This window comes from Schistocerca piceifrons, chromosome 8 (assembly GCF_021461385.2).
Source record: "Schistocerca piceifrons isolate TAMUIC-IGC-003096 chromosome 8, iqSchPice1.1, whole genome shotgun sequence".
Lineage (NCBI taxonomy): Eukaryota > Metazoa > Arthropoda > Insecta > Orthoptera > Acrididae > Schistocerca > Schistocerca piceifrons.
This window is the reverse complement of record NC_060145.1, coordinates 334,894,912-334,922,808: the sequence shown is the minus strand read 5'-3', so window position 1 is coordinate 334,922,808 and position 27,897 is coordinate 334,894,912. Positions and strand designations below refer to the sequence as shown.

Below are 27,897 nucleotides of genomic sequence, written 5' to 3'. Positions count from 1 at the left end.
TACTTCGGTGTAACTCGGAGTAATCTGCTTCCTGCTGCTGCTGCTGGAGCCATCGTTGTCCAGGTCCATTTCATCTGCCAATTGGATCAAGTTATGTGAATTCCATGAAATAATCCAGGTACCAAGTCATTTTATTGTGGTTTATTTATGACAAACTGCACCACTTTTTCTACATAGTCACAATACTGTATTACAACAATTAGATTATTGCACAGATGTGCGATACAGTGGTGACGTCTCAAAACTGTCTCCAACTGACCTCCTCTGAGCCTTGTGCTCCTCCTATTTATACATTTTTAATAATGAAGAGAACAAAACTACAGTCCAAGATTATAAAATTAACAATTAAAAGTTTAACATTAATATGAGGAACTATCCACAAAAACTTGCTTATTTTATGCTGAAACTGGCGTATACAATAAAAAAGATTTTTACATGGATATACATCATATTTTGTAAAATACTGGAAAACAACAATGCTAACCTAATTTTTCATAATTGTGGTTTCATTACTGAAAACAAAATATTGTGAACATATATTTGACAAACATACAATTGGAATTATGGAACTTTCAATTAATTGTCTCTTCGAAGAGTACTTCGTTAGGGTATTGAAACAGGAATGTAAACATGGGGTTGTTTTATTTCATTCTGTTCTATTGGAACAGCCTTCAGTCCAGATGCACAGTTACGTTAAACCTCCAGCGGACATCTTAAATAAACAATCATGGAGAACATGGATGGGGCTGCAGATAGGTGGGAGGTGGCAAAATAGTCCGCATATTTGTGATAAATATTGTGTCCGGATGGTGCATTGGTTAACGCAGCTGTCTAATAAGCAGGAGATCTTGGGATCAGGTCCCGGTCCAGCACACATTTTCTTCTGTTGCTGCTGATTCTGCCCAAAGACTTGATGCAGATTATATCATTAGTTACTTTCCCTTTCACGCCCCCTCTCCCTCCCCCTTCCCCTTCTCCTCCCCCTTCCCCTTCTCCTCCCCCTTCCCCTTCTCCTTCTCCTCCCCCTTCCCCTTCTCCTCCCCCTTCCCCTTCTCCTCGCCCTTCCCTTTTTGTGCTTTCCTCCCCTCTCCCACCTTTCCCCTTTCTCTTCTTTCTCCATCCCCCCTTCCCAGTCTCCTTCCCATTCCCCCTCCCTCATCCTCCTCCCCTCCACCCACCCCTCCCCCTCCCTTTCCCCTCCCTCTTCCCCCTCCCCTCCACCCATCCCATCCTCTCCCCTCCCCTCTCCTCTCCTCCAATTTATCTAATATGCATCGCAGCTGCAGATCTCGCATGATGTCTGTTCTTTCGGACATGTCTGGAAGTACAGATACCACACATTCATATAACTGATTCATCGTAATTCGCAATGAATCTACATCCTCCAGTGTAAAATTAGTGAGCATGGAGGACATAGACGGGGACTGCAGATAGGTAGCATTAGCTAGGATTGTTAGTCACCCGAGGAGTGTGGCAAAATAGTCCATGCATTTGCACTAAATACTGTGTCCAGGTGGTGCAGTGGTTAACTCAACTGTCTAGTAAGCAGGAGATTCCAGGTTTGGGTCCCGGTCCGGCATGCATTTTCACTCAACATTGCTGTTTCCGCACAAAGTCATAGTGCAGGTGATATTGTTAGTTTCTTTCCTTTCCTTTCCGTTCTCTCCTCTTCCCTTCACAATTTATGTTTATGTATCCCAGCTGCCTATCATGCGCACTGTCTGTTCTTTCAGTCATGTTCAAAAGAGCAGACACCACGCATTCATATAAATAATTACAAATCCAGTTAAAAACCTGTGACAGTAGCATATTTCTTACATTTGTGTGGTCCTTCAAACATAAGAAATATGTTACTTTTGTGGTTTTTGTCTGGTCTCTGCCTTATAGTAAGTATTATTTAACAGATGTAATCAGAAACAATCATGAAACTTCCTGGCAGATTAAAACTGTGTGCCCGACCGAGACTCGAACTCGGGACCTTTGCCTTTCGCGGGCAAGTGCTCTACCACCTGAGCTACCGAAGCACGACTCACGGCCGGTACTCACAGCTTTACTTCTGCCAGTACCTCGTCTCCTACCTTCCAAACTTTACAGAACCTCTCCTGCGAACCTTGCAGAACTAGCACTCCTGAAAGAAAGGATATTGCGGAGACATGGCTTAGCCACAGCCTGGGGGATGTTTCCAGAATGAGATTTTCACTCTGCAGCGGAGTGTGCGCTGATTTGAAACTTCCTGGCAGATTAAAACTGTGTGCCCGACCGAGACTCGAACTCGGGACCTTTGCCTTTCGCGAGCAAGTGCTCTACCACCTGAGCTACCGAAGCACGACTCACGGCCGGTACTCACAGCTTTACTTCTGCCAGTACCTCGTCTCCTACCTTCCAAACTTTACAGAAGCTCTCCTGCGAACCTTGCAGAATTAGCACTCCTGAAAGAAAGGATATTGCAGAGACATGGCTTAGCCACAGCCTGGGGGATGTTTCCAGAATGAGATTTTCACTCTGCAGCGGAGTGTGCGCTGATTTGAAACTTCCTGGCAGATTAAAACTGTGTGCCCGACCGAGACTCGAACTCGGGACCTTTGCCTTTCGCGGGCAAGTGCTCTACCACCTGAGCTACCGAAGCACGACTCACGGCCGGTACTCACAGCTTTACTTCTGCCAGTACCTCATTCTAGAAACAATCATGTTTAATAGTTGCTTGAAGGTATTGAAGGCACTCCACATCAAACTATTGTTTCAATTTACATGAATTGTCTGGTATAACATATGTAATGCTATAACATTAAAGTTGCAAACATCACACATCTCTGTGTTCAGTATAGTTTTAATTAATGTATAAATGCTTTGCAGAGTTTTCCATGTCATATTTGTCGGTCTCAAAGTTTTGACAGCTTATCCCACCATCATCATCAGGAAATTACATTTCAAACACTTGCCACGTCAGATTTGTCAATTCCAAGTTTTTGAAGATTTCCTCTATTTTTATCAGAATATTACATTTTAGTAGGCCTACTGAAATCTGATCTCCTGATGATGATGATGACACAGGAAGTTATCAAAAGCTCAAGACTGACAAGTTTGATGTCATAAGAACTCTGTAAAGCATTCCTTCAGGAATGTCGCCGCGAAGAACTATGTGACATATGGTTGTGATTAATTCTGACGCTGAACTGACACACTGCTAAATCTGCAGTGTATTGGTGGATGTGGTAAATTTTCGTGTTATTCATGCCTGTGTGTGATTTAAAAAAAAAATAGCCTTATAGAGAAAGAAAAGTCTGACATAGCTGCTGAGAGCCAGTCAGTCTGCTTTCATGTTTTATTTTGCATTTGACATGTCTTGATTAAAAAAATAAAGCTTTCCTCAATTCAGAAACATCACAGTGCTCTTATAGGCATGGTAATAATGGAGATGCTATGCCATTGCCTTCCTCTGACATTGGTATTGACATACTCAATCAGTTCCATGGGGATTTACTGTTTTCCATGGCTTCAAACTGTGATGCAGCTTGGCAGTTTTCACATTTTTCAATCATTGCCAGATATAAACTAAGCAATAAGTGACAGAAAAAATCTTGATGCTGGCTGATGATCAAACCACAAAGCTTTGGACTGGCAGTCAGGCACTTAAACACTTAGCCACTGAGCTTGATTATGAAGACTAAATGCTTAATACGACTGGTCCTTAACTCACGATCACCAGGTATCTTTTGTAATTTGATTTAATGACCACTCTCATATTTAGGAGATACTGATTTACTCATCTTGTAAACACATCTGTAGAGTTAACAAAATTTGACATATTCTGACATGGAGCAAAATTGCAATTTAAATGTAACAAAACATTATTACCAGAGTCTTATATTTATAATCACAATTGGTTCATTAAATTATACAGCACTCATTTCCACAGCAATGATTCAGAAGTATTATACACAGTTTTCATTTGATATTACTGTGGTGTAGGATTTAAGTTACGGGTTTGTGATAAAGATTTAAACATTTTCCACTTGCAACTGCAGATGATGTATCATACACAAGTAGGTAGTGTGCCTGCTATATCATATTTGGTACTGTAGTGCTGTTTACGTGCTGTATTTTTGTCATACAATGTATACCCATGCATCAGTTGTAATTGTATATTCCTTTGCTTCATTACTTTACTAAATTTCTTTGTTTTTAAATGTGTTTACAAAGTGTATTGAAGTTGCTTCTTTTGATGAAGTTATTTATTATGTGGTAGGAATTAATTGTGGGCCATCTCTTTCTTCCCTGTAATTGTAATTTTATTGATATTTTAGCCTTAATAATAATTTTTTAGCCCTTTGCTACTGCAGTGGTTGTAACAACAGTTGGTTTTGCTTATTTCTTCTCTTTTTAAGAGAACAATCTTTTGTGATTTTGCATTGAGAGGAAAACAAGGAACATGTAGTATCATCATTAACTTTATCACTAGGATGGATTTTCATTCTGCAGTAGAGGTACTGCTGGAAGTAAATCTGTAATGGTGGGTCATGAGTCATGCACGAATATTCAGACAGTAGAGCATTTACTGATTTAAGACAAAGGTTCCAGGGTTGAGTCCCAGTCTGGCACACAGTTTTAATTTGCCTAGAAGTTTCAACTTTATCACCTTTTAACCCATGGATGTGTCATCAGAAAATTTGTCTGTCATTTAGGCTAGCTGCCCCATCATCAGGAATGTCAAACTTGACGAGGGACCTGAGAGACTTATCATCAGCTGGGCTGTCTACTGCAGGACTTATCCAAAACTTCCAAAGCCTTCTGAAAGAAGGAGAAGTAACGAGATACACCCCAGAGGAACAGGCAAGGGTCTGCAGGTTTGTGTGTTCACAAGTAGGTTAATATTTTTATTGGTGTGAGTCTGTATTTCACGTATATGAACATATTACGTTTGTAGTACTCTGGTAAAAGCTATGATGTACACTTCATTTCAAAAATTTAATTACTTTGCAGTATACTTACAACAGCAGAATATTGCCTGGAGACAACTCAGCAATTAGAAGAGAAGCTCAAAGAAAAAGTTGACCCTGGATTGGCTGAGAAGATTAATCTGTCCCAGGAACAGGATGTATTCCACAAGTAAGGAAGAACTGATCACTGCATTACATCTCATTTAGTAGCAAGTATAATCATCTGCTCACCAGAATCATAAGAAAAGTGGTTTCTCTCTAGTTTGTGTTTCAGTTGTGATACATCCAAATGAACCTGCACTAATTCCAGAATTGTCATATTTACAATGGAAGCTGGTGCACAATATTGAAATTCAGTTAACACATTGAATGCCATGTACATGCTTGTAGATATAGCAGAGCCTCACACTTCATGCATTGTTCTTGCTGGCAGAAACCGTTACATGCCTGTTCAAGTCTTAAAACAATAAATTAAATGGCATTTACTGAAAATAAAGTTAAGTAACTCTATTCTCATTCATGCATGTCTCTTACAGAGCAAACAATGGAAAATCCAGGATGTAATGTAACAATATTATGAAAAGGATAGTTGCTGCCCACCATATAGTGGAGATGCTGAGTGGCAGATAGGCACAACAAAAAGACTGTCACAAAATAAACTTTCAGCCAACAAGGCCTTTGTCTAAAATAGATGACACACACACATACACACTCATCTCTCACACGTATGACAGTTATGTGTGTGTGAGCACGTACATGTGTCTGTCGTCTGTTTTTGACAAAGGCCTTGTTGGCTAAAAGTTTATTTTATGTCAGTCTTTTTGTTGTGCCTATCTGCAACTCAGCATCTCTGCTATATGGTGAGAAGCAACTATACTTTTCATAATATTCTCTTACAGGTCAAAATTTAAAAAAGATATCTACGCCTCCAAATGTTTTATGTAAAAATTCATAAAAAGATTTTTAAATAAAATGAACTTTACTAACATTCTACATCTTGATTCTCCATTTCTACATATTTATTTCTCAGTGTAATCACTCAGGCAATGAACACATTTCTCCCAACGTGAATCCAGTTTGTTGATGCCATCTCTGTAGAATTTCTGACTTTGTTGACAAAGTATCAACCTCACCTCTGCCTGCACCGTTTCATCACTATCAAAGAGAAGACCTCAAAGATATTATTTAACCTTTGAAAACAGGTGTAAATCGGATAGAGCTTATTCAGGACTGTATGGGGGATGATCGATGATAGTGAACTTAAGATGTCAGATTGTTGTGTATTTCACAGTGCTTTTGTGTGGTCTGACATTGTCCTGCTGAAGGAAAGGGTGCTGCTCCATGTGTAAACAAACTCTTCGAATTAGTGCTTTCAGTTTTATGAAGGTCTTGCAGTACCTTGCAGAGTTTACGGTGGTGCCTGTAGACATGAATTCCAAATACACCATACATTGAACATCTCAGAACACTGTGAACATGACTTTGCCTGCTGATGGCATGGTCTTGAACATATTTGGCATCAGTGATTCATTGGGGTGGAACTCCATTGATGCTCCTTCATTTTTGGGTTGAAAATCATGAACCCAACTTTCATCATCTGTCACAATCTTGTTAAGGAAACTATCACCCTCACACCAAAAACACAGAATAAATTGTTGACAGATGTCCCATCTTCGTTGTTTCATATAGGAATGGACATCCAGCATGCACACAGATTTCTGTACTGGAATTCTGCAGTGATGACCTGCACACGCTCTCGTAAAATGCCACACTTACCTAAGAGCTGTGTCTTTGTTATCTGACAATTTTCTCTGATGAATTCATCAACCTGATTTCGATTAGTCTCGTCGATTGCCATTAGTGGTCATCCACTCCAAGCTCTGTCACACATGTTGAGGTTGGTGCCAACCTTCCCTTCATTACAAGCACGAACAACCCAATGCCAAACATTACTCATGTTGATTAAAGTACCATCACTCACAGCTTTCATTCTTCTATGGATTTGATTTTGAGGCATAGTTTTCTGTAGTTACAAACTCGATTACAGCACTCTGTTTCTTAGACACTGATGGAGTTATGTTACATACCGTTATGCTACACACTAAAATTCATAGCCCTCTAGCAGCAGAGATTTGCAACATGCATCAGTGGAGCTACAAAGTCAACTGAGTAATACGCATGACATGTAATACCTCATTTGATATTTAGAAAGTGTTGTGTCAGTTACTGTGGGAGTCAGCACCGACATACAGAAGGAAGAAGAGAAACTGCGATGGCCGGTTGCAGGAATACAAAATGATCCGTACATTAAACTTTCAAATGATACAGTACTTTATTTCAAAAAAGAAAATAAACATAACATTATGAAGTAACTCCTGTGCCTCCTACTTGCAAGTAGTTTAGCTAATATTACTACTCGCAGAACACAGGCTAGGTAACATCTTCCTGTTACTCACTACTGTACTGATGCTCTTGAAGACTGCATGCTCTTGAAGACTGCAACTGCACTGGGGCCAAACAGCAATGGACAGCTCATGAAATCAGCATTGACATGGGATACAGAGCTCTGTCTTCCTGGAAATGTGGCGCTGCCCGCTCTTTCCATTGGTTCATGGGGTAGCACTTTTTTGTTGCCACTTCGTGGACTGCGTTGCTCAGTGTGCAGTCAATGCTTTAGGACTGCACATTCTTCCCCTCCAAAATGTTGCATCCATCGCTTTGGTGTAGGGAATCATCTTATGTCAACGGGGGGAGGAGGGGGGGGGGGGACAGGAAGCTGGGTGGCATGAGGAGCCGGGAGTCCCAACTGGAACCAAAGCTGTACCTCCGGCCGTGCACCGACATCCGTCTTGCACTTTGAGAAGAACATCAGTCGGAGAACTCCCAGAAAGATGCCCATCCTCTTCCTGAGCAGTGATGGAGAGGGCGGTGATGACAACTACAGTAGCGATGACGATGACACAACAACGCATGGTCTGCGGTGGATGCTGGGACAAGCACTGGGAAGTTGAACTGCTGTAGCGGTGAAGGCAATGAGTCCAGCTCCATCGGTTCCACAGGCAGTGCCAGACAGGCACCCAGGGGCGGCCGCACCGACTGCAATATCCCTGTAAGATGCGAAACAGGAGACAAAAAGTCTGTGGTAGAATCTTGCAGTTGAGAAGCACAAATCTGGTTCTGGTGGCTGCACAGCAACCCAGCATAACCTTTAATTAAATGTATGCAAGCACCCAAATTTCGAAGAATTGTTCCTCTCTTCCTATGCCTGGTACAACCACAAACTCTGAAAAGAACACAATCATTGGGCACAAAGTGATTCTTGCGAAGCGTGGCAGGCGCCATGCGCTGCAGTGGGTGCAGTAACTGGAGCAGCGTGCGATGGCACCAGCGATGGCACCAGAAGCTCTGCCAGCAATGGAGCAGAGCAACACTTGCTCCTGCGGTTGGTAGGTATGTAATTCGGTCACTTGTTGCTTGAATTTGTGCAAATACTATTCAGCTTCTCCTTTTGACTGAGGATGAAACGGAGCACTGGTAAAATGAATGTTACCATTAGCTGTTCAAAACTCTTCAAAGACATTAGCCATAAACTGTGGTCCATCTTCTGTAACCAACACATCGGGCAAGACTTCCAAACAAAAACTATATGACAAAACCTGAATGGTACTGTGTGACGGAGTCGAGTTCATGGGCACCGCAAATCAGATGTTTGTTAAAAGAGTCCATAACATTAAGCTAACAAATGTTCCAAAAAGGACCAGCAAAGTCAGTATGCACTGATTGCCATGGCAGTTGAGACTTTCGCCAAGTGAAAAGTTTGTGATGTTGTCTATTCAGTGTGGGCGTCTATGCCCAGCTAAGTACAGTGCTGACATGCAATCACAAAAGATCTTTCTGCAACACTTTGGAAATAAGCACACACAATTGTCCAGAGTCAGTTTGCGTTAAAATCACACCATGATAGATGGAGAGGCTATGCCAACGAACAGAATATCGTTGCACTAAAGAATTCTGAATGTTTTTCACTGAGTGAAGTCAAGCAGTACGGGTGTAGTGCAACAAAAGGTTCAAGTCATGGTCTGCTTCTGTAACTTGTGCAGTTTTCCTATAGTTTAGTGGAAAAGTACGTAAAAGTTCAGTGTCTTGTTCATCGATCGGACAATAACATGCAGCAGTAGCATCAAATTCAGAATCAGGACCAACAGGAAGGCGAGGAAGGGCGTCAGCATTTGCATGCTTCGATGTGGGCTGGTACAATATTTCGACTGATACTGTGACAATAACAAAGGCCACCATTGCTGCTTCTGAGCTGTGTGTAGCGGAACAAGTTTGACTGGATGAAACAAAGACTGAAGTGGCTTATGGTTTGTCACTTTTGACCAAACTTTGTATTGCAGTAGATAATAGTGAGCACTTCCTTCTTAATTTGTGAGTAGTTACATTGAGTTTTGGCCAATGACTTGGAAGCAAAAGCAGTTGGCCTGTCCTGTGAACCAAATTTGTGCAAGAGCTCAGCTTTGATTCTGTGCGAAAAAGTGTCAACTGCCAAAACTTCAGGCTTAGCAGGATCAAAATGAACAAGGCATCTATCACTCATTCACTTAATAAGGCATTTTTTAAATTTCTGGAGTGCATCCTGACACTCTTTGGTCCAGACAAAAGCCACATTCTACTGGCACAAATGATGCAATGGAGCTGCGATCTGGGCTGTATTGGGTATAAACCGGATATAATAAGTCATCTTCCTGAGAACTGCCTGTAATTCTGCCATGAGGGACAGGGAGGTCTGGGATGGCCAGCAAATGTGATTGAAGAGGATTAACACCTTGGCTATTAAGAAAATGGCCTAAGTACTGAATTGCAGACTGAAGAAAGGCACATTTGTCCAGGCGATACTTCAAACCTGCAGCTGAAAGCACTTGAAAAAATGTACAAAGATTATTGGCATGTTGCTCCAGTGTATGTTCTGACACCACAATATCATCCAAGTAACTTGAACAGAATGGAACTTTAGCAGTAAGCTGTTCTAGATAACATTGGAATAGGGCAGGCACAGAAACACTGCCAAAGGGTAAGTGCAAAAATTTGAACAATCCTAAATGTGTGTTGACCACAAATACTTTCTGAGTCTCCTCATCTAGCGGAATTTGCAAATACACATCACGTAAGTTAAGTCCATTTTTGAAAAATTGTGGTGTGCACAAAGCCTAGCCATTAACTTCTCAGGGCGAGGGAACGGATAAGTATCAGTCATTGTTTGTTGATTCACAGTGGATTTAAAGCCAATACAAAGACAAAGTCTTCCAGAAGTTTTGGTAAGATTACCAAGGGAGAAGCCAATTGACTAGCCTGAATAGGAACAATAACACCATTGTATTCCCATTCTTTAAATTCACTTGCAACTTTGTCTCTAAGCACAAGAGGGATGGGACGCGCCTGAAAACTCGTAGGTTGCGCATTTTCCTTCATTTAACATGCACTAAAAAATTATTTCTTCTGCCAAGTCTTTCAGGAAATAAATCAGGAAACTCCTCAATCAATTGAGTAACACTTTCTTTTGCTTTGAAAGCAGAAACAGAAAGTACTTGTCCTGAATATGAAGACCAAACAAATGAAGCGAATGTAACCCAAAAATATTTGCAGTCTTTTGGATGCACAATTGTAAATGTCGCTGTTGTTCTGTGAGACTGTAAAGTGGCAGGCAGATTACATGCACGAAGCACTGGACTGCCCTGACCATTATATGCAGTAAGTTGCATGCTAGATTTTGTCGCCAGTGGTGAGCCCAATTTTTCATAATTGGCATGAGTAGGCAATGTAATTGAGGTGTCAGTGTCTAATTGAAGGCTCTCACAGCATCCGGCTGCTACTAAGTTCACAAACAGTTTCTTTGACTGTCATTGCACAGCACTTGAACAGGGTGAAGGCACATCCTGAACTTTGTCTTTTCTAGTACTGGCAGGCAGTTTAGAAGAAAATTACATTCACTGGGTGGAGCACCGTGTTTCCGAGAGCAGGGATGGGTAGAGTTCTTTTTCTCTTGGAATCACACAGACTGTACATGACCTGGCTTTCCACAAGCAAAGCAAGTCACATTCTGCAAAGGGTAATTTTGTTGTTTGTGTTTGGAAAAGCAGTGGGGACATGATTTCACAGCTGACACTTATAGTGATACTAGTTTACCCCTCCATGGCATGGCGGTCTATTTGTGTGCGGCGGTCAGTCATGAGGCCGTACTTGTTTGTCACTTTCCATTACACCACAAATGGGAGCCACCTAAAAGTTTTCCATGGCACTATCACATGAATCCTGATGTTCAATAATTTGCAACAATTGTTTCAAAGTAGACTCAGAATGTTTGAGAATTTGTTCACAAATCCTACTGTCTGGCACATTGTACATCATTGCATCACGAATCATTGTGTCGCTATTGTACTATCCACAGCTGCACTGAAAATGACACTGTTGTGTCAAACCCTGAAGTTTGTGACCCAGTGATGGTATGTCTGTCTTGGTTTCTACTGCAATTGAGAGAACTTGTAATGAGCTGCAGCAACTTGTACCTGATCCTCGTAATACTTAGTAAGGGCAGAAACTAAATCTTCAAAAACTAGCAGCACCAGCATACTAGTCAGGAATAACTTCTAAGTAAGCAGTAAACTCCTGTGCAGGCCATTAACAAGAAAGTTTCACAGGACCTTGCACTTGATGTGTAGCACAATGAGCGTCGAACTGAGTGTAGTACTTGTACCATTCCTCTTGCTGTTCATTGAAAGCTCGGACCGGTGGAATGCACAGAGGCAGTGCCTTTGATGTGGCTGGCTGTTGTGGCAGAGTTAATACGGAAGTGGCTTGTGCATTAATAAGCTGCTGGACAGCTGTCATCTACAGCAATGTTTGGTGGTTCTGAAACTGAATAAATTGCATCAGATCAAAGCCAGCAGCAGCTGGAAACCTAAGCGCAGGTGGTGTAGGAGGCAGGTTAGAGGCCATTTTAATGAGAGGAATGCCACAGCAAATTATAAGTAGAAGCAAGGCAAAAGAAAGAAAAGTAGTAACAATGCGCCTCTGAAAGAAAAGAGAGAAATATTAGTGGCAAGCTGTAAGGGAGCAGTGTAGAGGGAAGGCAGCATTGGTTCTGGAATCCTCATCGCCAGGTGCTGTGTCAGCTGCTGTGGGAGTCAGCACTGACACAAACAAGGAAGAAGAGAAGTTGTGATGGCCAGTTGCAGGAATCCAAAGTGATACATACATTAAACTCTCAAATGATTGCAATACTTTATTTCAAAAAAGAAAATAAACATAACTTCTCTTTATGAAGTGGCTCTTATGCCTCCTACTTGCAAGTACTTTAGCTACTATTACTACTCGCAGAATGTAACATCTTCCGAGAAAGTAACGTCTTCCTATTACTCTGTACTGATGCTCTTGAAGACAGTGACCGAACTGGGGCTGACCAGTGATGGCCAGCTGGTTAAATCAGCGTTGACAGGTAGTGCTGAATTCCGTCTTCCTGGAAGTATGGCACTGACTGCTCTTTCCACTATCGTGCAGATCAGCACCTTCTTGATACCGCTTCGCGGCACTGTGTTAGTCAATGTGCAGTCAATGCTTTAGGACTGCACAAAAAGAATAAAAAGTTTGGTGGTATTACTTTTCAGCACGTCCTCATAGGATGCCAGCAGATACGTCATGTCTCAATGCAAATGTGAACTCAGAGAAGCATGAGGGTACTGGCTGCTACAAGTTAGTTATCTAGCCGATAAAATTTATTTAGTAGGCGAGTAGAATTGTGGAATCGGTGTAAAAATTCTTGAAAATGAAATATTTTATAGATAGTTTTTCACTCAGTATAAATTTTGTTGTCATACGTGTCTGTCATGCTTGCATCAATGTGTGTGCATTTAGAAGAAGGCCTTTTGCCTGAAAGCTTGGATGTTAGCAGTCTTTTTGTTATGTACCTGTTTGCGACTCAACATCTCTATATGGTGACTAGCAGTCTGTCCTTTTCATAATATTGTAACAGTATGTCATGTATGCCATTCCTTCCAAGTTATCAAAGTCCACCTCTCAATCACTACCAAACCTGCCAATTCCCCCTCCTTACTCAGCAGTAATCATTGAAATATAGCCAGTAAACATTTAACTGTATCATATATTCTGTCAATTTTCATTGCACTTCCTCACTTTTTCAAAATTCATATTTTGGAAAAAGAAAATGATTGAGATTAAGAACATGCATTTTACAAACTTTCGCATTACATTAACATTCATAACTTTTTGTAATAGTTCATGCACCAGACACTTAATTGAATCAAGAAACTGTTGAAAGAAGCATTTTCCTCCTCTTTTTTTTACAGTGTGATCTCTAACTGCATCCAACTCCTGGTACAGGACTTGGAATCTGCTTGTGAACCAGCACTGACTGCCATGAGCAAGGTATTTTGAAATACAACAGATAGTAATAAATATAGTAATACAATAGCTAGTAATAAATATATAATACCAATACCAACTCAAAGGTGGTTTGAACTAGGCATTGTCACTAATGGTACTTACCTTTATACAACTGAAGACCAACCTACCCATTTAGTTATAGGATGATAAAGAAGAGGCTGAGCAGCAAAGAAATATGGGCTAAGTGTCTGTTATTATCTATCCCTAAATCAACAATGTAGGAAAAGACAGATTGCTACTTACCGTAAAGAAGAAATGTTAAGTTGCAGGCAGCCACAATTAAAAGACACTTATATAAAGCTTTCGGCCACAGCCTTCATCAGCATCTTGGCCATTCGGGCCTGAGATGCTGAGTTGGCGGTCATGAGTGCATGAGGTGCTGACTTGTGTGTATGAATGGTGTATGTGTCTCTCTTTCACTGATGGAAGCTGTGGCAGAAAACATCATGTGTCTTTTAATTGTACCTGTCTGCAACTTAATGTCTTCTTTTATGGTAAGTACCAATGACTTTTCTTACATTGTTGATATTCCTACCAGGAGTTCCCATTGTTTGATCTATCCTTAAATTATTTGCTTTACAGAATATCAACAGAACCTCTACTAAATTGAATTAAATCTAAATTTAATACATCATACTTGCACAATCTCATATCCCAATCCTCTGAATGCTTCACCTGTGATTCTATTGTAAAGAGTAATTTTTAGTCATTTACAGCATAAGCCTATTGAATGATTATTTTAAATTGTTGAGGGGTTCCTAAGGTAGATGTAGTTGTTATAATATAATCTAAACTGTTATTTGTAGATTTAAGGTTGAATAACGTGTACACTGTTTTTGTTCTACTGATTTTTGTTTATTTCGTACTAGTTATTCAGGAAGCAATTGACTAGTGTCTGGAAGGGACGGTAGTTCTTAGGTAACCGAACATTATAGACAAAGATACTGTTACTTGCATAGAGTGATGTCCATCGAACTTGTTTCTTAATATTTAAAATACACTTTACATAACTGACGATGTGAAGGGTTGGGGTTGGCTTGGGTTGTTTGGGGGAAGAGACCAAACAGCGAGGTCATCAGTCTCGTCAGATTAGGGAAGGATGGGAAAGGAAGTCAGTGGTGCGATATAGAGAAACCATGGAAAACCTAAATCGGGATGGCCGGAAGCGGGATTGAACCATCGTCCTCCCGAATGAGAGTCCAGTGTGCTAACCACTTCACCACCTTGCTCAGTCACAATAAATATTTAAACTAAACAATATTACAGGTTAAATTGATTTTTTTAAAAGATACTGTTGAACTGAGTACTTTTCATTCATGTTGTGCAACTTCTTTTTCTTTTTTTTTTTTTTTTTTTTTTTTTTTTTTTTTTTTTTTTTTTTTTTTTTTTACATTGTAAACTAAACCCTAGGCAATGGACAGTATATAACACAATAATTAGAATACATAATCTTACATTATTACAAGATATATTGTTACGATGCCTTAACTGAGCATTAGCAACTTATATTGAGAAACAAACATGTTTTACATTGTAAAACACATATTTATCCAGTGGACAGTACTGAACATAGTACCTGGTTGAAATATATAGTATTACAGTGTTACAAGTTATATTGTTTAAGTTTGTGGGGTAAGGTCTAGGAAAGTGTGGTATTTTTTAATTTTGTGTTGCACTACGTGTCATTGTGGCAGTTTGTGGGTATGTGGCTGGTTGGTAGTGTCAGTTGAAGTTGACCAGCTGGGAATTTTGAGTTAAATGTTTGTTTACTTCAAATGCTTCTAATAGGCTTATTTTCTTTCCTTGTGACTACATGTAATACTTCTGTGTGGATTTGACATTTGTGTTCTTCCTTCAGCATATGTTTGCCAAAGATGGAGTCTGACTTATGTAATCTTCAGCTGCATTTGTGTCAGCCTAATTGCTATGGCTCTGCCTGTCAGCGTACACTTTGTTGCAGTCATTGCAAGTGATTTTGTAAACATCACTAAATCTGTTTTGTCCTTGCTGTTGAATAGGATATGGGCTGTAGTGCCTCTTACATAAAATGATGTTTTGTAATTGCAGGATGTGAGCGTTTTGGCTAATTTGTCAGATAGCTTTCCTAAATATGAGAAAGTACACCAGTTGGTTTTAGATATAAATGTTGCTGTAGGGGGGAAAGGGGGGGCATACACATAGGGTAATATTTTTCTTCTTTTTTTGTGTGTAAAACATTGCCATTTAATTCAGTGGTAGAGCCATTGATGGTGCAATACATTTAATGACATCTAATTCTGTTTGATAATTCTGTTTTGACTTTGGTATGGATGTAGGGCAACTTGCCATGGAATGGAACATAGCATGTTTGTGTAATATTGGGCGTTGTGAACATGAGGGTATTACAGTGTCTGTTGTGATGGGTTTTCTGTAAATCTTGACACTATGTATATCTGTAGTGATATCTATGTTGAGGTCTAAGCAGTTAATGGATTTTTCGTGAATCTCCAAGGTGAAATATGTTTTTGTGTTGTGAGTTTAAGTATTCCAAGAATGTGTTCTGTTGTCTTTTAGTTCCAATCCACAGACAAAAAAACACTGCTTGAATATTGCTCATCAGTGTGGGATCTGTACCAGATAGGGTTGATAGAAGAGAGAGAGAAGATCCAACAGAGAGCAGCGCGTTTCGTTACAGGATCATTTAGTAATCGCGAAAGCGTTACGGAGATGATAGATAAACTCCAGTGGAAGACTTTGCAGGAGAGACGCTCAGTGGCGCGGTACAGGCTTTTGTTGAAGTTTTGAGAACATACCTTCACCGAGGAGTCAAGCAGTATATTGCTCCATCCTATGTATATCTCGCGAAGAGACCATGAGGATAAAATCAGAGAGATTAGAGCCCACACAGAGGCATACAGACGATCTTTCTTTCCACAAACAACACGAGACTGGAATAGAAGGGAGAACCGATAGAGGTACTCAATGTACCCTCCGCCACACACAGTTAGGTGGCTTGCGGAGTATGGATGTGGATGTAGATGTAGATGTAGATGTAGAAAGTACATCATCTACATATCTACACCAATATTTGATATTATCACTGAGAGGCTAACTAATAGAAACAGTTTTTTGAAATGGTCCATGAATATATCTGCTAAAAGAGGACTGAGGTGAGACCCCATTGCCGAGCCATCTACATGGTTAAAAACAATTTTGTTGTAAACATGTCTGGGTGGCCAGTTTTATATCTTCTACTTGAATAGCATTGACATCTGCCCTGTATAGTATTTCTCTCAATATATCAAGGCATTCTTTCACCAGAACATGAACAATGTAGGTGACGACAGATTGCTGCTTATCGTAAAGAAGACACATTATGTTGCTGTCATATCCTTTAATCACTAATAAATTGCGTGGATATACAAGAGTACAAACACTAGCGGGTTACATGCTACTAACTCCGTATCTGTCATTCGACTGCCGTGCCGTGACATGCGGCCGGCGCCGTTCATAGCCAGGTGGCGCTCCCGCGCTCGGCTGAGCTGCGGAGTGCCTCTATCGCCGTGTTCGCGTACTTACGTAGCGGCACTTTTAAATCTCGTGGCACTGTCACAACACTTTTCCCCCCTTTGAAAAAAGAAAAACACTCACTTCCTTGGAGACACGGACAGTGCGGAGACATCCATGGCCTCTTGGGAGGCACCGAGAAGATCCCGCGGAGAAACACGAGAGTATGGTCGAAAGTGTCCAGGACGGAAGCTTGCGCGTGGAACGTGCCTCCTGGACGAGATGATGGGTGAAAACTCCAGAGCAGCATCCATAGGTGTCGAGGACCTGGGAATGTGCTCCAGCGAGATGGGTCCCGGAGAAGGCTGCGTCGCAACCGGGGCCGGTTCCGGCGTACTCGGAAGCAGTAGCGACGTCGGCTGCAGCAACACGCACGGAAGATCAGCAGCAGCGACAGGACTGGCTTCTCGGGCTGGTGGAGGTGAAAGAAGGGGCGGTGGCACCGGCGTGGCCACACTCGTGGGTGCATCTGGTCGTAATGGCGAACAACCATGCCGTTGTCCGTACGTATTTCACAAAGCCGGCGGCCGCGAAGAGCCTGGACCACCCCTGGAATCCATTTAGGGCAAGATCCATACCCTCGTGCCCACACGTTGGCGCCCACTGAGTATTTTCCCGCACTAGGGGACACAGTACAAGATGGCCTGACAGGGTGAAGCAGGTGCAGTAGAGTGCGCGGTTGGTGGCCATGCAAGAGTTCAGCCGGGCTGCGATCACCCAGAGGCGTGAAGCGATAAGAACTCAGAAATTGCAACAGAGCGTCATCCGTGGAAAAATCACTAAGAAATTTTTTCATCTGGCTTTTGAAAGTGCGGACTAGGCGCTCGACCTCCCCATTCGATTGCGGATGGAAGGGCGACGCTGTAACATGATGAATCCCTTGTCCAGTACAAAAATCACGGAAGCCCTGCGAAGAGAACTGAGGGCCATTGTCCGTGACAATCGTGGATGGAAGACCTTCTAGCGCAAAGATTTTGGACAAAGCCAGCGTCGTCGCCGCAGTGGTGGGCGACGGACATCGAACAACAAACGGAAACTTCGAGAAGGCGTCAATCAACAGTAGCCAATAAGTGCCGAGGAAGGGGCCGGCAAAGCCAGCGTGCACTCGTTCCCACGGCTGCGCTGGATCAGGCCACGGAGAGGGCATTGTACGGGGTGCAGCCAGTTGTTGAGCGCACTGACCACACGCAGCGACCATGTGGGCGATGTCCGAATCAATACCGGGCCAATAAACATGCCTGCGGGCCAGGGACTTGGTCCGAGAAATCCCCCAATGGCCTTCATGCAATAGTTTGAGAACAGCTTTGCGAAGAGAGGCTGGCACCACCACCCGTGGAGATGCGCCATCCGTGGCCAGAAGAACAACACCCTCACGAACAGACAGACGAAGGCGCAAGGCATGGTAGTTGCGAAGGGGATCCGATGCCCGGCCCTTGGTCCTGTCCGGCCAACACCTTTGAACAAAACCGATCACCTGGCGCAGGACAGGGTCCTGCGCAGTAGCCGACGCGACCTGCGAACCTGTAAGGGGGAAACCCCTCGACCACACGACGTTCTTCCTCATCAATGTGGAAACAGAGTAGTTCATCTCGATCGAAAACCGGGTCAGGGCCCATCGGCAAATGCGACAACGCATCAGCGTTGGCGTGCTGAGCCGTGGGGCGATAGTGAATCTCATAGTGAAAACGAGACAAGTATAAGGCCCAACGTTGCAGGCGGTGAGCTGCCTTATCCGGAAGCGACGCCGAGGGGCTGAACAGAGAGACCAGCGGCTTGTGGTCGGTGATGAGGTGAAACTTAGAACCATACAAAAAAACGCTGAACTTTTTTAGAGCATAAATGATAGCGAGCGCCTCCTTTTCGATTTGAGAGTAATGCCGTTGGGCATCGTTGAGGGTCTTGGAAGCGTAGGCGATGGGTCGTTCTGACCCATCCTCATACCGATGGGCGAGAACAGCCCCTAGGCCATACTGTGATGCGGCAGTTGCCAGAACCAAGTGCTGACCCGGACGGAATGTGGCAAGACAAGGCACCGACTGCAAATGAGCCTTCAGGCGGACAAAAGCCTGCTTACACTCGTCGGACCAACAGAAAGGAACGTTTTTGCATAACAGCTGATGCAGAGGATGAGCCACCGCCGCCACGGATGGAATGAATTTGTGATAATAAGCAACCTTGCCTAGAAACGCCTGAAGTTCTTTGACCGTAGACGGCTGGGGTAGAGCGGTAATGGCCACAACGTGCTGTCGTAGAGGACGTATACCCTCACAGGACAAGTGGAAACCAAGATACACAATGGAGGGTTGGAAGAACTGTGACTTGGCCAGATTGCACTTCAACCCAGCTGAATGCAGAACCCGAAACACTGAACGCAAATTGCAAAGGTGCTCCTCAGTGGAGACCCCGTGACAACAATGTGATCCAGGTAGTTGATGCAGCCGGGAACGGAAGCCGTGAGCTGTTCTAAAAACCGCTGAAAAATGGCCGGCGCGCTAGCGACGCCAAATGGTAACCGCTGGTACTGATACAACCCACAAGGAGTGTTGATGACAAGAAATTCCTTGGAAGAAGCATCCAATGGCAACTGATGGTACGCCTCCGATAAGTCAAGTTTGGAAAAGAACTGGCCCCCAGCGAGCTTTGTAAATAACTCCTCAGGATGGGGAAGAGGAAAAGTGTCAATGAGGCTCTGAGCGTTGACACTGGCTTTAAAATCACCACACAATCGCAGACTCCCGTTTGGTTTAGAAACCACCACGATGGGCGATGCCCATTCGCTGGATGTAACAGGAAGGAGAATCCCCGAAGCTGTTAACCTGTCTGTCTCAGCTTTGACAGGTGCACGCAACGCCATCGGAATAGGGGGTGCCCGGAAAAACTTAGGGCGAGCTGTAGGTTTAAGAGTAATGTGGGCTTCAAAATCCTTGGCACGACCCAGGCCAGCAGAGAACACGGACGAGAATTCAGAACACAAGCCATCCAGCTGTTGATACGGAATATCCTCAGATATGAGGTGCACATCATCATCAATGGAGAACCCGAACAACTGGAAAGCATCATAACCGAACAGGTTTTCAGTGCCCGCATGATCCACCAAATAAAACGTGAGAGGCCTAACAACAGACTTGTAGGCAGTGGAAGCATCAAACTGGCCAACGATAGGAATTTTCTGCTTATTATAAGTTCGTAGATTTCGCGTAACTGGAGACAAGGGAGGGGAGCCCAACTCCAAATACGTGCGAGAATTAATGAGAGTTACTGCAGAGCCAGTGTCCACTTGCATGCGAATGTCTTTATCCAGAACACGAACAGTAACAAACAACTTATTTGGTTGAGAAAGCACACAGTTAACATCCATGTCCGATACCTCATCCTCGTCGGCAGGAACTTTAGGGGACTGACACACAGAAGCAATGTGGCCTTTTTTCCTACATGAATTACACGTGGCCCAACGTTTTGGACACGCAGCCCTGTCATGCTGTACGAAGCAACGTGGACAAGAAGGAAGTGCGGAACGACCCTGCTTCTGTGGTTGCTGTTTTCGCTGCGAGCGTGGCGGCCCAACGCGACGTTGTTGACGCGAGTGCACCGCTGCCACATCGTCGTGTCCCTGTGAAACAGGCAAATTGTCCGCATCGAAAGTGGTGTGTACAGCGCCTACATCACACCACGCGTCTATTTGCGCACCAGCAGCGTGAGACACTTCAAAAGATTGAGCGATGCTGAGAACTTCCGACAACGACGGGTTTGGCAGTTGTAAGGCACGTTGCCGAACTTCTTTATCAGGAGCAAGCCGTAGAATAGCGTCCCTAACCATTGAATCAGCGTAAGACTCATGATGAGTGTCCGTGACAAACTGACATTTCCGACTCAGACCGTGTAGTTCCGCCGCCCAAGCCCGGTAGGATTGATGGGGCTGTTTACGACACCGGTAGAACGCCACGCGGGCGGCAACGACGTGGGTGTTTTTTCGGTAATAGTTAGACAATAAATCACACATTTCTTGGAAGGACAGAGAGGCAGGTTCCCGCAGAGGGGTTAACTGAGATAGCAGCTGATAGATCCGTGGGGAAATCCAAGATAGAAATAACGACTTACACATAGGAGCGTCGACAACGCCGAAAGCCAAGAAGTGTTGCCGCAAACGCTTCTCATAATCCTCCCAGTCTTCAGCTGCCTCGTCGTAAGGAGGGAACGGAGGCGGAGAAGAGGAAGACAGACGATGAGTAAGCGACGTCGACAACGCCTGAACACCAGCCGTCAGCTGTGTTTGTTGTTCAATGAGCGCTTGCATAATCTGTTCCATGTCTGCCCCGGCACAAACACACAATTCCACAACGCAGGAAAAAAAATATCCGACCTCATCGCCAAAAAGTGTTATAACCTTTAATCACTAATAAATTGCGTGGATATACAAAAGTAGAAACACTAGCGGGTTACATGCTACTAACTCCGTATCTGTCATTCGACTGCCGTGCCGTGACATGCGGCCGGCGCCATTCGTAGCCAGGTGGCGCTCCCGCGCTCGGCCGAGCTGCAGAGCGCCTCTATCGCCGTGTTCGCGTACTGATGTAGCGGCACTTTTAAATCTTGTGGCACCGTCACAACAGTTGCAGACATGCAGAATTAAAAGACAGTTAATTGACACAAAGCTTTTGGCTACTGCCTTCATCAATAAAAGAGAGACACACACCATTGATACACACGAGCAACCACACTTCATGCACACATGACTGCCAACTCCAGCATCTCGGGTCAGAATGCAGCTATTATGTGGGATGCAAGGAGCAATCTGGAGGAGACGGGGAAGGGATAGTAGTGTACGGCTGGTGATAAGAGACAAATGCTGTCTGATGGAGTGTGCAGGGAGTAGAACGCCAACAGTCGCACTGTCAGTAGGTTGTTGGACTGGGAGGTGGGGTAAAAAGGAGCAAGGAAGGAGAGGAGCCGGGATAGATGGGTGGATGCATTGGCGGAGGGCGAAAAGGAAACGTGGTGCGAAATGAGGTTGGGGAGCAGATGGTAGGACAGAGGGGATGGAAAATGTTGGGTGCAAACATGGGGAAGTATGTTCCTGTAGGTTGAGACCAGGATAATTATGGGAGCAGAGAATGCATTCTAAGGATAATGCCCATCTGTGCAGTTCAGAAAAGCTGGTGGTGCAGGGAAGGATCCAGATGGTGCGGGTAGTGAAGCAGCCATTGAAATCAAGTGTGCTATATTCAGCTGCATCTTGTACCACAGGGTGGTCTACTTTGCTCTTGGCCACAGTTTGGTTGTGCCTGTTCATCCTGGTGGACAGCTAGTTGGCAATAATATCAATAGAAAAAGCTGTGCAATGCTTGCAGCAGAATTGGTAAATGACATGGCTGCTTTTACAGGTGGCACAGCCCCTGATGGGGTAGGATAAACCTGTGACAGGATGGAATAGGAAGTTCTTGGTTGGTGGGTTGGTTTTGCACCTGTGTCTTCCACAGTGATATGACCCTTATAGCTAGGGGTTGGGATTGGGAGTGGCATAGGAATGAGCTAGGATGTTGTGAAGATTGGGTGGGTGATAGAACACCACTTTAGGAGGTGTGGGAAGTATCTCGGGTAGGTTGTCACTCATTTCAGGGCATGATGATTGGTAATCAAAGCCCTGGTGAAGGATGTGGCTCAGTTGTTCCAGTCCAAGGTGATAGTGGTGAAGGGGACACTCCTTTGTGGCTAGTTCTTGGGTGTGGTGGGAGGATTGGGGGTGGGAGGGGAAATGGCACAGGACATCTGTTTGCAGACTAGGCCTGGGAGGTAATGCCTGTCTGTGAAGGCCTTGCTGAGATCCTCAACATACTGAGCAAGGGAGTTTTTGTCACCGCAGATATGCTGTCCGTGGGTGGCCAGGCTGTTTTTCAGGGATTTTTTGATGTGAAAGGGATGACAGCTGTCAAAATACAGCAACTGTTGGTGGTTAGTGGGTTTAATGTGGGCAGAGGTGCAGATGGTGTCACCAGAGAGGTGGAGGTCAACATCTAGGAAGGTGGTATGCAGGGTTGAGGAGGACCATGTGAAGCGGATGCAAGAGAAGGCATTGAGGTTATAGGGGTCTGGCATTTTGGGAGGCTAGGAAGATCTCCTCTGGATGCCCCATAAGAAGGTTGGCATGGAGGGTGCCATGTGTGTACCCATGGCTATGCTGTGAATTAGTTTGTATACCTTCCCTTCAAAGGAGAAGTAATTGCAGGATGAAGTTAGTAAGTTGTATGAAGAATGAGGTAGTGGGTTTGGAGTCTGAAGTACATTGGGAAAGGTAATGTTCAATAACAGTAAGAGCATGGGCACTGAGGGATGTTGGTGTATGGGGAGGAGGCATCGACACTATCGAGTAAGGATCCAGGAGGTAAAGGGGTGCGGATGGTGGAGAGTTGGTGAAGGAAGTTGGTATCTTTGATGTGATAGTCTAGATTACAGGCAATTGGTTGGAGGTGTTGGTCAATGAGGGCCGAAATTCTTTCGGTGGGGGCACAATAACCAGCCACAGAAGGGTGTCAAGGATTATTGGATTTGTGAATTTTGTGCAGCATGTAGAGTGGAATAGGGTGGTCTTTAATTTTGGTAATGGTGTCTATTGAATTAACAGTTCCGAACTTAGATTGAAATTTTGTCTTGGTTTTGATACAGGAATGTTATTCTAGGTAATTTTGTAGTTTGGTGTGGTGTAGGTTGGCACAAGAGGTTGTAAAAGTTGGCCTTCCTTGTGCAATTTAGGAAGTCCACACATTTCTTGAATATCTAAACTCACAACACAAAGACATACAGTTCAACATGGAGAATGGTAAAAAATCCATTAACTGCTTAGACCTCAACAGAGATATCACTACAAATATATATAGTTTCAAAATTTACAGAAAACCAACCACAACAGACACTGTCACACCCACATGTTCACTACACCCAATATCACACAAACATGCTATGTTCCATTCTGTGACATCTCGTCTTACATCCATACCAAAGTCAAAACAGAATTTTTAAACAGAAATAGCCAAAACGCTCACATCCTGCAATTACAAAACATCATTTTATGTAAGAGGCACTACAGCCCATATCCTATTCAACAGCAAGGACAAAACAGATTTATTAAGTTACAGTGATGTTTACAAAATCACTTGCAATGACTGCAACAAATTGTAGGCTGACAGGCAGGGCCATAACAATAAGGCTGACACAAATGCAGCTGAAGATTACATAAGTCAGACTCCATCTTTGCCAAACGTGCTGAAGGAAGGACACAAATGTCAAATCCACACGGAGGTATTACATGTACTCACAAGGTAAGAAAATAAGCCTATTTATTTATGTATTTATTTTTTTATTTATTTACATTTTCTTTGGGTGGAGCCATCGTAATGATGGCTTTTGCAAATGTCAGACTTAATACTATGGTTATATTTATACTTATAAAATTACACTATATTCTGTAGCTGTTGCTTCTTATGTCTATTTTTTACATTTATCACATTACAACTGATATGCTAATGCCTCATGTTACAATCACTATCTTAAAATTCATTGAAAGAATATAAACATTTTTCTATTAGAAAAGATTTTAATTTTGTTTTAAAAACATTTCCCGTGTACGTTCTTAGAGAGTTTGGTAGCTTGTTATACCAAATCAAACCACTGATATATGAACTTCTATCAGTCATTTTTAACGTTGTTCTGTTACAGAAATAGTTACACTTTTTTCTAGTGTTGTGATCGTGTACATCACTGCCCTTGATAGCTTCTGTTGGTTGACTTATAAAAAATACAACTATTTTGAAGGTGTACAGAGAATGTATTGTCAGATATTCGTGCTGCACAAACATTTCACAACATGAATCTCTATGTCCCATCCCATGTATAAGTCTCCTTGCTCTTTTCTGTAGTAGTAGTAGTAGTAGTAGTAGTATTCTTTTTAAATCTACATCAGCTGCACAGCCCCATAGTTCAAATCTGTAATTGAGAAAGGGGTGAAGTGTTCCATAATATACTAATTTCAGTGCTTGGCTAGGAACTATCTTTGCAAGCTGGCTGAGGAGATATATGGCACTATTGACTTTTCCGCATACGAAATTAATGTGGTATGTCCACCGCAAATTTTCATCAACATATACACCCAGGAATTTACAGTTACCATTTTCTGTTGCAGAGATATTACACACACTATTCATATTGTTGTGATAAGAACTGCCTGTTTTAAATGTCAGTAGTTGAGATTTGGTGACATTCACCTCGAGTCCCTGATCATTGAAGTACCGTATTTACTCGAATCTAAGCCGCACTTTTTTTCCGGTTTTTGTAATCCAAAAAACAGCCTGCGGCTTAGAATCGAGTACAAAGCAAGCGGAAGTTCTGAAAAATGTTGGTAGGTGTCGCCACAACTAACTTCTGCCGTCGAATATATGTAGTGCTACACAGGCATGCTTTGTAGGCACAAAGATAAATATTGGCGCCAAAACCTCTGCGTCAGAAAATAAATTAAAAAAAAAAAAAGGTGGAAGACGAGTTTTTTTTCTCCGCCCCGAGTTTCGACCACTGCATTTTGATACATTATTCAACAAAGTAAATACAAATTCCGTATTGTTCATCTTCGAATGTAGCAGAATTTCAGTGTAATACGAAAATCCGACTGGCAAGACTGTTTGGGATGTTTGTCAATATGGCCAACTCTACGTTCTGAATTTTTTCCTACCTGTGAGAAGAGATGGTTGCTAATAGGAACCTGATGAAATGTGATTCACATGCAGTATTCTCTTCACCATAAGAATAATACGAATATAAACATTTTGCCATGTATTGTTTCGTGTTTGCTACTATCTCATTTAAATCCTGTCTGCCTAATAAACTACGAAACTAGAGTGAGACAGCAGCAAATGTGGAAGAATATACGTATTGTTTCATGTTTATATTCGTAATATGCTTATGCCTAGTAGTGATACAGTCAGAAATGAAGCACAGCAACTGACTAGATTTTTAAATCTAAGATGACTCTAATTTCTAAGCAGAATGTAATGTACTAAAGAGGCGTCTGCAAAGATTTTCAAATGGAGAAAAATTTTCAGTAAACTCTTGTTTAGAACATCTTCTATCATACGCAGTCTGTTACTTGGTTCTTGTTGATTATTATCAAAGAAAGCATCAGTTCAAATAACAACAAATAGCAGTCTCTTGCCATTGTTTCGCAAATGAGACGATTCCTCTCTCTCTCTCTCTCTCTCTCTCTCTCTCTCTCTCTCTCTCTCTCTCTCTCTCTCTCTTTTTTTTTTTTTTTGTAAGCGGCGGTAGCACGCACAAAAGCAAGCCATGCCGCGAGCCGCGACAGGCTGTAAACACGCACTATCAGAATGCGACAAATAATGCATGACACAGTACAGTAATGCATTTTCAGCTTAGAGTGACGTAAACACCTATAACAAAGAAAACGACACTTATCAGGTCAAAGCAAAATAAGCAATCGATTCAAACCAGACGAAGCACGTGAAAAGGGGAAGGGTACCCGTATAAATACGGACGGAGCGCCTGACGCATAGCAATGGCTACCTGGTAAAGCTTAACCGCTAAGGTTACGACTCGAACCAAACTACTGTAGCTGCATCGTCATTCATTCGACCTAAATTGTGTCTCATATTGCAATGGACCAACTTTGTTTCGATTTGGAGGTGCGGCCTAAAACTTTTTTCTCCCCTCAAATTTCGATTCCCAGATTTCAGGTGCGGCTTAGATTCGAGAATTATTTTTTTTCCTTTATTTCGAGTCTCATTTTTCAGGCGCGGCTTAGATTCAAGTGCGGCTTAGATTCGAGTAAATACGGTATTTTGTTACTTCTGTTACACCACTAGTAGCAAGAGATTCTAGTTCTTTAGATTCGCTCCCATGGAATAAGATAGATGTGTCATCTGCATAGGGAGTTAATGGGTTGTGCAATGTCGTTAATATATATCAGGAAGAGAAAGGGTCCAAGGATTGAGCCCTGTGGTACATCTTGTAATACTGGTGGACTGGGCGTTCATGATTTTATTATCTAGTTTGTATGACAATTTAGTGCTTTCCTTACGATTCATCAGGTACATGGTTAGAAGATTCATGGCTTGATCCCCAATACTATAAGATTTTAGCTTTTTATGGAGTACCCTATGGTTTACTGTATCAAATGCTCTTGTCAGGTCCAAAAATATACCTGCAGTCTGCATCTTCTGCTCCAACAGACAGTAAACTTCATGGATGAACTGTGTAATTGCTGTGGTTGTACTTAGCTCTTTTCTGAAGCCATGCTGCAAATCTACAAGCAGTTTATGTTTTGTGAAAAAGGCACTTATTTGAGAAAGGATAATGCTTTCGAATATCTTACTAAAAGTGGGAATTAATGATATTAATGATATTGGTCTATAGTTGGAGACTTCTTCCTTACTTCCCTTTTTATACACTGGTTTCACTACACTCATTTTTAGAACCGTTGGATACATGTTTTCTCTAATGCTGCAATTAATCAGGTGAGTAAGAGGTTTAGAAATTTCTTTTAAGCATGCTTTAGTAATAGCACTGGATACGCCATCCCATCCAGATGAAAATTTTTTCTTTAGCATGTATATTGCCCTGCGAACCTCCTGCTCATTCACTTCCACAAATTCAAATTCAGTACACTGGGTGAGATGGCATCGGATCTCTATCTGTCAATCTGTAATATGCGTTGATTGTTCACCAGAAATGTAGTAGTTATTAAAAATATTACATGTGGTATCTGGGTTTTTTATAATGTTACCATCATGTCTTATACTGAGTGGTTCCATGTTCATCTTGTTGGGACCTTTTCGGTATTTGTCCATCAGCTTCCAAGATGCTTTGCTTATGTTGTCAGACTGTTCTATTGTTTTGCTGTTAATTTGCTTCCTTAGATTGACAATTTCAGTTTTATAGGTTTGCTTGGCCCTATTGT

At 42.6% G+C, this 27,897-nt stretch overlaps 1 protein-coding gene across 1 annotated transcript in view; it reads left to right on the top strand.

Moving 5' to 3' along the window:
* The window catches only part of LOC124712012 (vacuolar protein sorting-associated protein 53 homolog), a 180,962-nt gene that overhangs the window by 119,218 nt on the left and 33,847 nt on the right, over nucleotides 1-27,897 (top strand). The window contains exons 10-12 of the mRNA XM_047242304.1: nucleotides 4,683-4,844; nucleotides 4,981-5,106; nucleotides 13,298-13,376. Coding sequence (XP_047098260.1) covers nucleotides 4,683-4,844; nucleotides 4,981-5,106; nucleotides 13,298-13,376 — 367 coding nt within the window. The remainder of the gene's footprint in view (nucleotides 1-4,682; nucleotides 4,845-4,980; nucleotides 5,107-13,297; nucleotides 13,377-27,897) is intronic.